This window comes from Calidris pugnax, unplaced genomic scaffold (genome assembly GCF_001431845.1).
Source record: "Calidris pugnax isolate Ruff unplaced genomic scaffold, ASM143184v1 scaffold11, whole genome shotgun sequence".
Classification (NCBI taxonomy): Eukaryota; Metazoa; Chordata; class Aves; order Charadriiformes; family Scolopacidae; genus Calidris; species Calidris pugnax.
The window spans coordinates 8,128,017-8,145,373 of NW_015090803.1; the positions used below are offsets into that span (position 1 = coordinate 8,128,017).

General features: G+C 41.2%; 1 protein-coding gene across 1 annotated transcript in view; it reads right to left on the reverse strand.

Annotated features, from left to right (window-relative positions):
* Positions 1-15,490: 15,490 nt before the first annotated feature.
* PLCL2 (phospholipase C like 2) overlaps positions 15,491-17,357 on the reverse strand; it is a 99,584-nt gene continuing 97,717 nt past the window's right edge. The window contains exon 6 of the mRNA XM_014937878.1: positions 15,491-16,753. Coding sequence (XP_014793364.1) covers positions 16,574-16,753 — 180 coding nt within the window. The 3' untranslated portion in view covers positions 15,491-16,573. The remainder of the gene's footprint in view (positions 16,754-17,357) is intronic.

Here is a 17,357-nt window from a genome sequence, read left to right on the forward strand (position 1 = left end):
GCAAACAGAAAGGTCTTGGTATAGCATAGAAGTCGCGTTGGGTAACTGCCTCTTGATGGCACAATCAGCTTTGCTGGGACACTTTCTGCACGAGCACTCTGCTGTGTGCATCTATAGGAGAACTTTGACTTAATACTGCAAAGATGGTGCAAGAAAAGACTTTAATAAAACCTTCAAAACCCTTATAAAGCTGCTTTTTTCATTTCAGTAAAAACTGTAATTCTCTTCCTTCATTACACAAAGTAACTTTCTAGCTCTAAGAGCCAAGGACAGAAACCCAATGAAGTAAAAAATGCTTTAATTGTATGATACGAGAAATGGAATACACTTAGTATTCATAGAAGCAGCAAATTCCCATTTAAGAAATTAACAAGAAACCAGGGTATGTTTTTGTGGCTGTATATTACCTATTGCAGTGCTATTTACCTACCCTATTCACCTGTTTGCATTATTAAGGCTGCAACCAGAGTCTTCTGAGTCAAGGTAACTGCTAGAAATTAGTTCAGTGGATCCAAACAGGAGGATTCAAAAGGAGAAATCTCTGAATTCATATTGAAAAGTCTATAAATTCATTTTGTCCCAATATTCCCTGCCCGATGGGACCCCGACCATTGGTTTAGTATTGACCTGGACTTTTATTTAACCTTCCTTTGCCAGTGCTGTTGGCCTGTGCTTGGAGACCTTTTGTAGAGAAAGGTGCACCACGTATCCTATTGCTGGAGTTTTTATGAACAGTAAGTATTAAGTGGAAATAGACTGCCTCAAACGAGCTGAGAGTGAGCCATACCATCACACGGAAGCTTAAAATGCACCAAAACCAAAAGCTGCTGAGATACTTCAGGCTATTTGATGCCTGGGTTTTATTGTTATGCATTACTTCATGTGAGTTTTGTTTCCCCTGTGCTTCCCCAAACTGGCCAGACCCTTGTGCAACAGAGCTGGCTCCCGTCCACCCAGGAGAACTGGCTCTGCAGCAGAGGTTGCTCCAGTGCCTGCCAGCCTGCAAAATGCTGTGGTTAAAGGACCAGGGCCGAGAAATAAAAGAAAAGCAGAAAGTAGCCATCGCTGCTATGAACAAGGAGATATTTCACACAAAGCTAGGAGCTGACAAAGACAAGCTTCTTACCTGTGAGGCCAGGCTGTGCAGGAAGGGAGACAGGGGTGTCTCTGTGGCCACATCCTCAGGATGCCAAGAGCCAGCAAAGGGAAGGATCCAAGCCAAGGAGAAGAGGTGAGACCCAGGCAGTGAGCTGTCACACACCCTGTGCTCAGAGAAGGTAACTGTACATGTGAAACAAAATCAAACACTAGAATATCTTCCACAGCAGCCTGCAGGAGCCGCCATTTACAGAGCCCTCCAGAGCCTTCAGGAGGACCCAGGTGGGTTTGGCTGCTCCATGGGCCAAGCTCTGCCCCAGCTGTATGCAATCATTGCTGATCTCACCCTGAGCTTGCTTAGACCAGGAACATCTGTGTCTGGTCAAGGACTGAGGGGCTCCCTCAGGGAGGGACGTAGGCATGCTCAGTCCTCCAGGGCTCCCAAGCCCATAGAGTATTGCTATGGGCAAAACAATGGCACTTGGGAACAGAAGCTGAAAATATCTCTCCAAGTCCTGCTTATCAAAGCTTTAAGGCTGACAGGAGTCATCATGATGAGCTTTCCTCACCTTTTCTTCCAATTACATTTGTCTTCTTGTCAGGTCTTTCAGTATCCAAACAATAACAAATATGCCAGCAGTTTAAAACTCATTTCCTCAGCCTGCCTAGGAACCACTCCAAGTCCTGTCATTTACCTGATCCAGTTACTGTATTATTTTGCCAAGGCTTCACCAGACCCCACTTGACACCTTCAAAACCCCAACTTCTCAACCCACACCACTGCTAGACAGTAGTTGTTATTCTTAAATGCAGCTTGTCAAAGCTGAGCACAGCAGGTATTAATAACCAGCTGCTGCTTTTCTTCTCAAGAAAAGCGACGAGAAGCTGCTGAGGGTCTGTTTACACAATTTTTAAAAAGCAAAGTTCTTCTTTCCCCCCAGAAGCATTATTGATTTAATTGAACAACTCCCCTGGGGGAGGGGGTTGCTTGCAGAAAGGTTACAGCCTGTTAAGAAAAAATTATCTCCATCAATTGTCAGCTCTTTAACCTAATGATGACAATCTTGAATAGCTTGCTCTACTCTGCAAAATTACATACAGCACTTAATTAGATTAATTAGCAAAATAGAGTTATCATAAAGAGTCTGGGTCTATATTTCAGTGGCAGAAAGGAAGGTTAAAAAAAAAAAAAAAAAAAAAAAGAAAAAAGGAAAAAAAAAGGGCAAGTTAACCTGAATGAGACCTGTCGCTTATTAAATAGTAACTGGTAACTGCTGTGTTTTGATTGTTGAATTTTTTTTTCATGTCTGTTCCAAAATCTGAAAAATGGGTTCAAATGCTTTTTTTTTTTTGATGGATACTTACAATGTATACAATATAGGATTGTTGTCATGACAAAAAGATTGTTTTGGTACAATGAATCTATGCTTAAACTAAGTAAAGAAGTGCTGTGAAGGGAGGCAGCCGAGGCAGTGAGGTGGCTGTGTCAGATTTCTCAGCATTCTAGTTCTGTGCAAGCACAAGCATTACCAATTTCTTCAGAATAAACGATCTTTGCCAAGTCTGAGACTTGTGAGACTCAAAGAATGATGTTTTGTGGGTTTGCAGTAGACACCAAAGTGACTCAATGTTGTGTTTCGTATTTCCTGCTGAGGAGCATCAACACTCACATGATGTTCAGCAACAAAACCCAAGCCCTGGTCTGTGCTTTGTTTTCTGAGCATAAACTTCTGTTTCACACTGAAGATGACATCTGCAGATACCGTGTCTGTCAGATGTTTCAGAGTTGTACAACATAAATTCAACCAAACTTTTATAGCCAAAGCAGTGGTACTCTCAAGTAAAAAGGACGGGTTTGGATCCCTCTTTTCATGGAAGAATATTAAAAGAATTTCTGAAACTTTCTGAACCTTTGACTTTGTTCCTAACTGAGCGTGGTAAACCGAGGAAGTTCCCAAGACAGAAAAGCCAGAAGACTGGTAGTATTCTAAAGAGGTAAAGACATAGACTGCATGATCTGTGCAGTCCTGGAAAAGAAAGCATAATGCATTATTTACACTGTTCAAAACTGGGCAGGGGAGAGAAATCAAAGGCTGATGACTCAAGAAAATTCAATAAAAATTATTTTACTGAGTAAAATACCAAGTAAGCTTAACTTCTTATTTGCTAAGACTATAACTTGATAATTTTGTGTTTATATTCCATGTCATGCCTGATATCTTCAATTTAAAATAATTACAACTGCCTAAAAATAGTTTAGTAATATTAATATGCAGTTAACTTTGAATGAGAAGACACCATCCTGAAGAAGGATTTCTAGTGGAATGACATTAAGCCTGACCATTGCTTTCAATTTCTTTATACTGATCTGAAAAAAAATACAATTAAGGATACAATTTACAGAAGACACATATGACTGGAGTGTAAATAAAAGTGAGGTGAAGTCATTTGTACATATGGATTTGTGTCACTCGACTGCATGACAGCATTAAACACATTTAGGAAAGAAGAAATGTGTAATTAGTAATGGGAACCCATGTCACGTTCAACGAAACAAGGAATCATGTCTCTGTCATTCCTGAAATCCTGTATATGTTTTTATAGTATCAACACCAGAATTCATGCCCAGAGATCAAAAAGGATTACAAAGGAAGTCAAAAGAATGACGAGCTTGACAATGTGCTTCAGTGAGATGATACTTCTATCTGATGAATAATATAATTTATGTTTCAGCATGATTAGACTACAAGAAAGATTCCTGATTTCTGATCAAAAGGGTCTGTTACCTGGTGACTGGGTGAAAGCTCAAAGCAGACTAACTCAAACTAGAAATAAAGTGCAAGTTTTACCATGAGAGAAATTAGCCTTTGAAAAACATGACCTACAAAAATGGTTTAATATTTAATTTTCAATTTTCATTATCTTACAGCTCTTAGGAAGGAAGGGATGTGGACTTAAAGACCTGCTTCAGGTGAAGAATCTAGGCAGGAGACACTTGGTGAACTGGTGTTTTTAACTGGTGTTATGCAGACTAAGTGATCTGAAGTATTTCTACCTATATCTCTGAATACCTTTTTTTCTCATGTGCTGAAAGAGTATTTGCCAGAAATTTTCAGTGAAGTGGATCTGAGACCAACTTAAGGCTGCACGGCAGCATCCCCCATGCTGAGGAGACAGAGCTGTGTCGTTTCCCTTCGTTTTCTGCAGAGGTACAGAATAAACAGTGGGTGCTGAGATCATAAATTTAGCAGAGTGGCAACTTTCAGGAAAGGTGGCAACAGTGTTATAAATAGGGGCAAGCAAACCAACTGAGATAAAGTTAGAAACAACCACAGCCTGGACCACAGACTAATATTTACACAAAATGTGTGGAAAAATTGGAATATAAATAACTATCAGTGACTAAAGTCAGGATGTTTTATATGAGAAAAGTACCCCAGGGAAGACATCTGATAGCTATTTGCATCATGACTGACATTTTCAAAGATGGGGTCCCACAAGTGTAGCCCAAGAAACCTTGGTTTTTAGTGGTGCAGCTCTATTTTGAGAATTTTGGCCTACATACAGCCATTCCCAGCAGCAGTGTTGACATCCATCTGGCCCAGCTTTTGCTCACCGGGAGCTGAGTCCCTTCTAACTACTGCATGAGATCTGTCAGTGAGAGTGGCAGTAGTTTAGTTTTGCTTAAGTCTCCTCAGAGAGAAGTCCATAGCTCTGCCACAGAGTAGCCAGAAATAGATTGTGGTGCAGCCCAAGTAACATGTTACACATAAACCATACAGATCCTTCCTGCCAGATCCCGGGACACCAGCACACCTACCCTCTGTCCCACAGACACTTAGTCATAAGTTCAGCTGGGCTCAAGAAAGCCGGATGGTTTGAGGTCTACAAAAATATATTTCTCTCTCAAAAATACTCCAGGCCAGGCCAGCCTCAGCTTGGTCTCCAAACATGCCTGGGATCTCATTTCTCTTCTGATTACACGACACCAAGCAATGGTTCCTCTACCTGCAGTTTGCTTCCTCGGGGAAGCAATTTGGAGGCTGAGCTCAGTTCTCCTACAGGTGTGCACGTCTTTTCACTGGCGGAAGGATAGAGGTCCCCTCCATGCGTATTGGACTTGTCTCCCTCAAAACTTGGCAAGTACAAACTTTATGCTACTTGGAAAAAAGATGAAACTGTGTTTCTTAGAAGTGTCGTGGCCACTCTTTGCAAAACAAAGCCATTTGGTGTGAGCGTTTGATACAGGTCTCTGGAAACAGCCAGCTCTGCAATGAGCTGTCATAGACACTGAAACTTGGAAGCACCCATACTGGATTTCACCTCAAAATACGTCTGACGGGCCTGAAACTTGCAAGATCCATGCACAGGGTCTGCTCATACCTGTATGATATGGCTGTGTCCTTGCATAGATTTTTGTATTAGAAGCTCCTTTGGTTAGGGCAGCCTTCTCTATCTCATACTCCAGTAAGACTCAACGGCCTCTTCCTTCGTTGGCGTGGTGCGTCAGCATCCCCCTCGGCAGGGCAAGCCCAAGGCAAGCGCACACAAGCAATAAAGAAAGTCCGTTGCCACCATTCTTTCACATCTATTGTGCTTTCTGTTATTGGCTCCTCGGTTGCTGAGTCCTGTCTGTGTGGTCAGCCTGCGGTGGAGGACGAACGCAGCGGTGGTTGGTCACACACTAAGCAAGACGGTTAGGCCACACGTGTGACAGCTGCTGACAACAGCCACCAAAAACCATTGTGTCAATGCGGGGAGCGTGTGTGTGTGTGTGTGTGCATTCACACCCAACGTGGAGCACAGGAGAGAATAACAGCTTGCAAAGCACCTGATGCCCTCATTGCCTTATCAACAGAGAAAGACCTGACCACCCTCCCGCCCCGCTCTCCGCTGGCTCACTCCGCATTTGCGCTCCACGTGGGGACAACGGCCATGGTGGGGGTGGCTTCGGGCTGCTGGCCTGTCAAGCCCACTGCTGTGACATTAGGATTTGAAGCACGGCAGGGGAAACGGTTAATGAAATAAGCATTCTCCATTTCTCAGTCATTTAAACTATTTTCACTTGCGCCAGGTTTCATTTTACAAACCCACATGTTGTGCCTGAAACCGGTTGGCAGTTTGAAGCTTTTGAGAACAGTTTCACAATGGATCATCCAGTATGTGGTAATAGGTCTTTACGATACCAGACTAGTGTTTTGTACTTCCTCCCTTTAGACCTTCCAGCTGAGTTAGAATTCAACTTTGTTTTTGGCACAAGCATCCCTCCAACTTCAGATCGCCTCAGCATGCTACAAACCACTGGAAACGTCTGAGCTTTCAGCTTGTGTTTGCAGTTCAGCTTAGCTAAAACAATTTACTTGAGAAATAGTTGGTAATCCAGCCCATTTTGTCATCTTCCCTGCTTCTTCTGCAATGTTAGAGCTCTTTCAGTCTTAGAAGAGCTCTGTGCATGAGGAGAAGAACAAAGTCCCACTGCTGAGACATTTAAATGCCATAAAATGTCACAACATCAGATAAGCTTCAAGATCTTAAAAAAGGATTAAAAGTGCAGAGAGTTTATTGGATGCTGACATGCAGTTAATAGCACTTTTGCATGCAATGACTTCACACAGTGTTTCTGTGCAGTTTTAAATGTCACGTAAGTGTATAAATTCCATTCAAACATAACCTTTATTATGAGAGCATCAATAACAGAAAAATCTAATTAAAGGATAAAAGGCTTGGTGGAACATAACCTTTTTCATATCAAATTGGTAATGAATGACTAGAATTCTATGAAGGATATTATTTCAGAGGAGAACTGACAAGCACAGAGAAAACCCTGCCTTCCGCCACATGGTTTAGTGGAAGTTCCTCCTCTCTTTTCAGCAACCCATCCTCTCCCTTTGTAATCCTGACTGAATTTTTATTCCATGTGGCTGCATCAAAATACATGAAAACAGCAGCTGGACCTTTGAAATCCCCCCATTTTGTTCAGCTTGAATCATCTACACTGGGACACTTGCCACCTTGCCAGTCTATTACACCCAAGCCCATGGCTGATGAATTACAGCTCTGTCAATCGTCCTGTCTAGCAAATTGCCAGCATATGAGAAGGAACCCAATATCATTAACAGCGTTACAGAACACCATGGACGAAGTAATAGCAGGCTACGTTTCCCTCGTTCAGCACTTACCCCAGAAAACTAGGCCATGGTGTCCTTCAAACCATAATGAGAATTACTATTGAGAGGACTGTCAATCTACATAACAGAAGAAATGAGGCTTGACAGTTCAGAAAATTGGGGATAAGTACAGTAGCAGAACCAATTACTGCAAAAGGATTCATTTTTTTTCTCCACAGTCAGTCTGAAACAACTAGAAGTGACCCAGGCCAAAGCTGTTGTCTAATTTTGACAATATATGCTTAGCTGTGTGTAGCTGTTGATTTTGGCTGGGAAGACTTAGAATGTGATAAAGTTCTGCTTATGGTCTGTCTATCTCTAAACCAAGTCCAAGGCATGAACGTGCCACATCACACTGCAGATGGATGATCAGGATAGCTCTCATCTCTTCCTGTTTTATTCATTATATCCCTATTCAATCACGACAAGAATATTTTTCATCTTGTTCTTTGCATTTCCAAACACCACTTGCTTTTCTTCTGCGCTGATTATTCAGAAATGATTACTCTCCCTTCCAGACTAATTGAAGATATTACAAGTCATTTGATACATACTGTGGACAGAGTCGTCACTGACAGCGAGAACAAAGGTTCAGAAGGATGACTGAGCAGCACCAGGTTTTCAAGTGCTCCTTTTCTCCATGACCCTTTGCTCCTTAATTCTGCAGGGTTCCCTCATTCCTTTTTCAGAAACTTTTTATACTCTCAGCCCCCAGCCCCTTTCTCTCTCAGCCAGGATCTGGCAGAACAAGTCCTCCCTACAGCTGCTAACGCTGCAGCTGCTGGGTCCTGCAGCTCATCAAAGCTCATCACTGCAACTCTTTCACCCTGCCTCAACACTGGTATGCTGAGGGTAAGGACCTTTGCATTACAGGTAGCTAGTGGCAAACAGCAGGAGTATCATAGGCCTGAGCAAGAAAAATGGATTCAAAGAGACGTTTTTTTCCGAGCATCATCACATGAGCTGGCAAATACAATGAGGACTCTGAAAGCAGGCCTGGATGCCCCCAGCTGGGTGGCTTTCATCCCTGTTGTCCTATGCCTTTGGAATTGGCAGCTTGATGTAGCTGCCCTCAGCAGCCCTGTGAAGCCAAAGATGTCTCTTGATGCCAGGTATTTCACGGATACTTTGCTACACCACTAGGAACCATTCAGATACACTGCCTGGTTTCTGCACTCCAGGTTATAGTCAAGGCTTGTGGGACTCGGCGCGATTGCGGGGTCCTGAATAGGTCTGAAATCTGTGTCTAGTCCTTCATAGTGTCAGTGATGCTGGGGGGAGGCTTGTTTTTAACATTTTTGTGGAATGATAATATTAATTGTAAGTCACGTGCCCTAAACACATAACAGAAATATTTCTAAATTTACTCAAAAACACAGGAATTACCATGTGGCTTTAAATGCATGATCTATCTACTGGAGCAGCTAATGTTGGCCATTGACCTGTACCAGTTGTTTCACTAGACAGCTCAAAGCTCTCTCAATCATTATGAAATAGAGGTTATTTTAGGCCCTGATGTATGACATTTAATCACCCCTTGTTTAGTCCAACACACTGTGACTCCGAGATTCTATATAAATTGCAACCTATCCTTCTTGAGCTCGCTAAGTCAGCCTCAATGAAATCCTGTGGCTGTGACTACTAGTTACTATAAAGGGAAAGCATTGGCCTTTATGGATTTCTGTATTTTGCAGCCTTTTACTTTATTAAAGGGTTTCACCATTTACCTACCTTATCTGTATTTGAAACAGTTCAGTAGAACCTAGAAACAGTAATATTTGAATATTGAATATACCCATTCTTACAGTGTTATAGGTATTATTACTTGCAGTGCAGACCATAAGACAATTTTAATCTGGCTTTTCTAATGAAATTCTATGAACAGAATCTTAAGTGTGAGGGTCTGATTTCCAGAGAGATTCAGCACTTGGGGGAATTGCTTCGATGTCATTTGCATGTTATATACTTCGGCAATTTGCAAAAGCTGCAATTCCAGCCTTGCTCATTGCAGTGTTATTTATTAACTGCCTTCCCAGTCTGTATCTGTACAAGAAGTAAACACGCAAAAAACGTAGCACTGCTTGGAAACTGCACTGAGGATGTCTTCTGATACGTGGATCATGAAAACAGTCGAGGTTTTAGAGCATGCAGTGCTCCAACCTGGTCTGTGCATCTCCACCAACACCACTGCATGGTATCTTTTCAGGGTCCTACTCCTAGGATCATACTACTTTTGGTCGTGTGGCTGTGGTAGGCAAAGCCTATCACTGTGCTTCTGATTAGCCTGAAACACACTGTTCATATCTGATCATTGTTTTTTGCAGTTTTCCTCTGGGCTTTGATCTGTGGCAGAGATTTCATGTGGGTAGAAAATGCTGATTTTCTTTTGCCAGAATTCTTCTGGGGAGATGCTGTCAGAGTGCTCCATCACATGTGACGGATCATCACTTACAGAGAATTATCTCTAATACAAAATTGAGTTTTTATCTTGAACTGTCATGTCTGAGAAGTCTCGCCTGTGACACAGGGGAGAGGAAGGAGCTGGATTTAGTAGTCGATTCCTCCTCCAGGACTGAATATATCCTATCTCTCATACCCAGTTCTGTTCTTATTCTCGTTAACTGCTGCCATCTCCCCTTCCTGAGCTAACAGGTCTCCTCTGTTAATGCTGTCTCCAATGCAGCCTCCCCCAGCGTTAAGCTGTGCTCACCTTACAGTGGCCAGACTTTCCACCCAAAACTATGTGTTGTCAAAGAGCTGACATCACGAGTGCTCATCATGCACTGGGGCTCTTACTGTTTGTGAGCTATTAGCTGTTAAAATCATGTTGGAAAGAGTGCCGGAAAAATACTCAGTTAGCAAATCGATACAACCCTCTGCAAGCACATAAACTTTGAATACTGGTTGTGAATCAGAGCTTGGAAAAAAAATAGGAGTAAAGTGTATGGTTCTGTAAAACTGTGTGCAAATCAACATAAGGACAAAATACTGCACCCTAGAGAAGGACATTCAGGGAACGCTGTTTCCAGTCCTGCGTGTCTACTGGTCCCTGTCACAGGCACGAGGCTCTCCAAAATGAAGGGACATCCATTACTCTCCTAGGAAGCTCCGTACCCACCTCCACACTTACAGACTCCTGGGCTAAGAGGTGATCCTTATTTCTCCATCCACAGAAATCCCATCTTTTTTCAGTAATCCTGGCACAAATAGCAGCACCACTGCATTATATAAAAAGATATTTCAAGATTTTGTTCCATATTCAGACTTAAGAAATTTAATCATTATTTGAGTAAGGACATATCAAAATCACAGCAGGTATCATCAGCTCTGGAATTCGGGACAGAGACACATCTACAACTAAATCCCAGGGCTTTTTCTAAGATTTCTGGGAGGATGTTTTTGATCCATAAAATAATATCTGAGATAAAAAGAAGTGCTCATGCTGTGAGCCACAGCATAAAGCCCATATTATAATAGTGTAACAAAACCTTCTTCTACTCTCTTACTAGACAGCAAAAATATTGAACCCCCCCAGTACTTGGGACCCGACGTGGTCATGCTTAGTTTGTAATCAACTGATAGGATTTCTATTTCAAAACCCTCTTCCCCAACCAGCAGCACATTTGAGTATATCTGCTGAGTACATGCCACTGAAAAACTATGCAGGGATCAGCGCGCTCTGTAAAACAGCATCTAGTGAAACCTCATGTACGTGGCACTCAAAAAAAAAGCGCTGCCTTCTCACGGTGTACTATTTATACGGCAGTTTATTTCGCTCCTAGCCGCCTTCTGTGGGGGCTATTTTATTTTCTGCAGTCACACAGTATGTTTCTTCTGCTACTTCAAAAAGTGGTAGGTGTCATTTCCTCCCATTTACCGATGGAGGAAGCTGAGGGCTGGAGAACAAAGCCCAGGCCTTTGAGTTCCTGCGCTCCGTTTCCTGGCCCCGCTGCTCTCCTTCTCCCAGACGGCCACCAGCGCCGCGGCCGGCACAGGACCCAGCTCGGGACGGCCTCTGCTGCTCCACGTTCATCTCCATGGAGAACAGATAACTCACAAAACATCTAAGCTCGCTCGGAAAGCTCTTGTAGGGACTGCAGGTGGCTCGGCAAAGCTGGATGGCTCTTGACAAAGCACGAGAGGTCGGTGCCAGCTGAACCTCTCTCTTTTTTTGTGCCGTTCCCACTCCAGCGCAATCTGCCTCCATTCACAGGACCCTCCCAGGCGCCTCTCGAGCACTCCCTTCCCCATAACACACGTTTCCCCCCGCCCTCCCCCTTGCCTCTCAGCTTCCCCGTGCCGAAACGGCACCCAGTGGGAACTCCCAGGAGCTGAAGTGGCACGAGTACATGGAGAGCTACCTCAGGAGCTGAGCCTTCACACCTGAGTGCCCTCCCGGCATCGCTGCTCCCTTTGCCACACCAGACGATACGGTCAAGGGAAGAAACATTACCCTTTTGTCCCAAGGTACCGGTAACATCTTTAGTGCCACTGGGAAGAAGCATCAAGGATCCCGCAGGATGGCACGGGGGCCATGCCATCCTGTGGCTGCCCATATTCCTGGGAAAAAAATTCTTTTTTAAATTTATTTACATTCAATTCTTCCTCCTCCTCACTGCTGCCTTTAAGTCCTTAACTGCTTTTGCAACTCAGATGTCTTACTACGGATACTCCCCTGTGCCTAAGAGGGCTTGTTCTTGCTGTTGTACTCAAGCCCTGTTTCTAATCTTTCTGCTTTGCTGCTTTTTGCTACCCTGTCTTTCCACAGCCACCCAGAGAACAGAGGTGATGAGTCAGAAAGGGAAGTTTAATAGTGTCCAGAAACAGAAATAACCAGAAAACCTCAAGAGTTTTACTGTCTTTTTCTTCGTAAGAACAAACAAGCTGTAATGAATAAAGGGCGTCACATGGGTTAGTTGTGAAAATTATCAAACCGACCTGTACCACGGCTGCTTTCAAAATACCAACAGCAGAAGGAATCGGGGGTGGTAAGAACTGTGGAGATTTTTTTTTCTTCTGAATGTTTACAGGAGTTCAAGAGACTGGGGGTCATTATAGGATACATGCAGCTCTATTAATTTTTAAACCAAGTCATTAAATATTCCATTTAGAAAGCTTAATTGGTCAGAATGAGTAGGTGTGAAGGAAAAAAGAAAAAAAGTGGTGAAGTCCTACACCCGTTACAGTCAAAAGAAGCAAGCTGGTGACTTCAATGGTTTCAGAATGTTGCTCACAGCATTAAGACCCCATGGGCTAGTCATCCTCCGGCAGCAGCTCTCCAACTGTTAGCTATATGGGGATAAAATGATTTCAGATTGAAATATAGGCCATTGTATGTGCATACTGTGCCATGAATATGGCTATATGATCACCCTTTTTGCAAATACTGTTCTCTATATCCATTTTGAACCTTCATTTAACACAAGTGTAAGCCTAAGTAGGCTAAGGCTTAATGAAAGATCATTATACCATGCACAGGACACTCAGGAGTTACCTTGATCTGTGCAGCAAACAATGCATCCAGCAAGAAGAAATCAGCCTTACTGATAAAATAACATTCATGCAGTAGAAAATTAGGAAATCACAGAAACGGAAGGGAAACTCAAGCACTGCAAGAGGGAAGGATTGGGTCCTTTCAGATTAGTTCGTTTGATTAGTAGACCAGAGTTATAATTTTTAGTCATCTTGGAACTAACTTCCATTTTCATGCTGGCAACTCTGAATCATCTCTCTCTCTGCTGCTTCAACTTCAAAACAGGAAAAAGTGAATACAGTAACCAGCCATGGAGTCTTATAAAAATATTCTTGTGCTGTACAAAGTAGCTAAAAAACCACTTGATTCATACAGCACCTTTCACCACGGCTGCACGGGCAAGTTCGTAAAATTGTGCGGGTCACCAATCTAGTGCTCCTTGCTCCAGCAACATCAGAACGTGAAGAGAAAGCAAAGAAATGAAAGGGGAAATTTTGCAACACTGTACTTAAATCCTGATCCCACTGACTTGAGTAGAAGACACCATCGAAGTGGAAGGGCCACAGCTCCACCAGTACAGAAAGCCTGGCCCCAGCTCTGTGAGGAACGCTTTTGCTGTTTTGGTGGCACCAACAGGTTCAGCAGTGCCCCTCAGTAAGTGCTGCTGGGGGAATTTTTGGAGAAGAGAGTTGTCTTCTGTAGTTGGCCTGTGTGTTCGGAGGATGGAGGGCACGGTCCCGGGCTCTGTAAATAAAAATCCAATGGATGCTATGTGCCACAACAAGCACAACTGATGAGAAGAGTTCAGGCAGGAAGAACGCAGATGAGGCTTAGAGAGATGCTCTTTTTTCAAACAGGCACTGTTTATCCTTTTTCTTATATTCAGAAAAAGAATTCACTGTTAGTGTCTAGATGGTTAATCAGTATGTGAACTTTTCCTTTCCCAATTAGTATTTTCTTTTAAATTGAGCAATATGTTGACTTAGGTCTCCATATATACCCATACGCACTCACTGGTTACCAGAGCCAAAAAGTAGCCAAAAAAGGCAGATAAATAGTCACTTGTGTTTTGGCTCCATCTTTCATAATTCAAAACTATTTAAACAGTTCAACTGTATTATAGCACATTTAAGAAAAAAAAAAAAAAAACAAGGCAAAAAAAAAAAAAAACAAGGCAAAAAAAAAAAAAAACAAGGCAAAAAAAAAAAAAAACAAGGCAAAAAAAAAAAAAAACAAGGCAAAAAAAAAAAAAAACAAGGCAAAAAAAAAAAAAAACAAGGCAAAAAAAAAAAAAAACAAGGCAAAAAAAAAAAAAAACAAGGCAAAAAAAAAAAAAAACAAGGCAAAGAAAAGTATAAAGTCAACCTGTGACTAATTTCATTTGGAATACTTCACCAGATCTTGGGTGGTTCATCTTCTATATAATCTAAAATAAGCAGTGTAAAAAATGGACTAATAATAAACATAAACTACATCACAGATGCTAAGAACACTTTAAGAAAATACAACTGAAAAAAATATGCTAATAAATTTGATTTTGAAATTATCATCACTGGGTTAACAATAGAACCTGATACTTTGCTTGCAGGTATATATTGCAGAGTTGAATATACAAGATCTGTCAGCCTTCACTTATGTGATACTCATCTTTCACTTAATTTTGGTTGCCTTAAAACAAAGAAAAAACCACCAAACTGGTTTTAATCCTTTCCTCATCTCTTCCAAGGTTGTAATGCGCTAAACAGAAATATATAAATGCTAAGAATAGCCAAGCCATCAATTCCGATAACCTGGTTGGAGAAAGAGACTCTACAGGCTTCATTTGTGAGGTAAATTACCTCATTCTGTAAATGCCACGCAAACAGTGGTGCACCACGACTGCAAATGGAGCTTTACTGGCTTTTAGGCTGATTTGAAGAACAATGCTAACTGTACTGACATTTCTCCACAGTCTACACCCTTCAACAGTTTGGGACTAGAAATCAGTAGTAAAATTCCAACAGCCTAGGTTTTGGCTTTTCTGATAAAGTGAAACTGACCTTTTATATTTATGGCTCAGCTGTATTTTGATGTAACACAGTTACTTTGCTGTAGATAAATCAGATTTAGATCTGACAGATTTGGCCCTGGAAGACTAATTTCATACTGGCTTAGAATATAGTTCAGAACGCTAAATTTCACGTTGCTTCCTATCAACTTGAGGTGCAACTGGAAGACTTCCAGCTGACAACAGAGAGGACTGTCTAAAAAGCAAGGCTTGCAGGTCTTTACTACAGCGTAAATGTTTAATTTTGTACATAATGAAACTAGATCCTGGCAAGACAGTAATATTGAGGCATAGAATCTGTCACTAGACCCTGGAAGAGCCTAACACCTTCTGAAACTGCTCTTAACCCATGCAGTTTGACATTTAAAAGTGCAGGCTCAAGATGTGACATTTACTATGCAAATTGTTTTCATCCCTCCCCCCTTTAATTTTATAATGACTAGAAAAAATTAAGTGCCTAATAATTCAGATTATGTGCAAGTATCCCAATGTCCTCCATTAACTTCTACAGGATGTTATATATATGTAGATGTTCACTGCAATCTGAACGCAGAAACAGCATCTTGACTTGGTTAAAAATATAAAAATCAGTGTAGAATGCATGTGTTGAAGACCTCTAATTAAAACAATGCTTTTCAACAGATACCACCATCTTCCCCTTTTTCCCCACAGTGGAACAAAAACTGCATTCTGATCTCTGTAGGATTTTGCTTGTTTTTCTTCAAATTTATTAGGTTCTGCAATTATATAGTCCATTTTATTGTTAAATCAGAAACAGTAAGAGAACACTCTAGGTTGGTATAGTCATTTTACAATGAGCATATCAACTACAATACCTTTACCTAATGTTGTCAGAAAACCAAAACAAAACCAAAACAGCTTTTTTTTTTTTTTTTTTGACAAACCTGCTTATTGAGATATCACCTATTCTGTAAGGAAGAAAATACTTGAAAAATAAAAAAGTTAAAATTTAGTTAAAAGCTTTACTTGTCTGGGAGCAATCTCATAAAACTTTTTAATATGAGCACTTCACCTCACAAAATGAAAAACTATTTACAACATTTTGCTTGCAGTTTGGTCACATTATCTACACACATTTGCAGAAGATCTTAGGCAAAATAGGTATGTATCTTCGTCTGACATAGGCTATCAGATTGATTGCACATTTTCCTTTTACATAATGGCTCTCCTATAGTGCACTGAAGTCAGTGATCACTGTCTAATTACATTCTCATTTTAATTTATGGCTCAACAATAAAATCAATACCACTTCAACCCCAAATATCTGAGCGGCTGAATTACACATAGTGTGAAACACGTGAATTCTAGTTGTTTGGACCTGATTTTCAAGAGACTATTTCACTTCACTAGCACAATTAACAAATTGTGCAAACAAATAAAAGACCTGTGGATCTAGTTCATTTGAAAATCAAGGCATCTTGTCAAATTCTGTCAACTGATTTCCCTCCAGTTACAGCTCATTTAAAAAATGTTCATTTCCCTATGGCACTATAATGAACTTTTCAGCACGCTATTACTGAATTACAGTATCTTTTACATATATACTATATTTCGGCCAATAATGTAATTTCCGTGTTACACAATATCATTGCCTTCACAAGCAGAGTTGCTACATACATTCACAGTTTCAATAGATTGTAATTAGCTTCTCCAGTTGTGCTTTAAAAATTCCAAATATTTTCCAACAGTAAGTGCAAAGCAAATGTCTTATGCAGCTACAATTGGTCACAGAGTTATAAACTCCATAATTACGAGAAGAGCGTTCTCTCATTCTCCGTTTTCATCACCTGCTTTTTCAGGTATGACCTCCAGACTTCGACGGGGCTTTGAGATTTCTGCATTTTCAGTGCCTGGCTTATTGAGTCCACACGAAAGAGTGGCATAATGGATTTGTTTCAGATTCTCCAGTGCTTCATTTTTAGCATATTTGAGAAGATCAGCTTGTCCCTGTAAGAAAAAAATGCAGTTAGAATACACAATTGATAATAGGATTCTCTTTTTTTCCATCCCCTTTCTGTTTGTTTTAAATTAATGGTACAGTTGCCCTTCTCAAAAAAAAACCCCAAAAACCAAAACAAACCAAACCTCTAAATTGGATTACTTGAAGTTAGTAAGAAGCAAGCTCTACCTAACAGCTTTCAGGAAAGTAATCTGTGCTGCATTTTCAATCCACGGGGACCATAAATGTTTCTGCATAAGAGAAAATTGTGAAGGCAGATTTTAGTACTTCAGGGAGCAGTTAAACTGTTTTGGGTTTTGCTTCTTTGAGATTATTTTTTCCTAGCAATGCGATTCATTCAATAGCAGTGCGGTAAAGGATCAATGTTTTTCAAAGCATGGACTCCAGGTTTGGCAAGCACCATGTCACAAGGACAGTGATGACAAAGACTTCACAGGGCTGCCTGCAGTTCAGCACTATCTCCCTTTACTTACCATCTTAGTCTTCACAGTAAGTAAGTTGAAAAGTACTTATAAGTACTTAAAGTTGTAAAGTACTACTGACCGTAGTAAGTAAAGCTGTAAGAGAAACTGTTGCAGACTTAGGTGATTT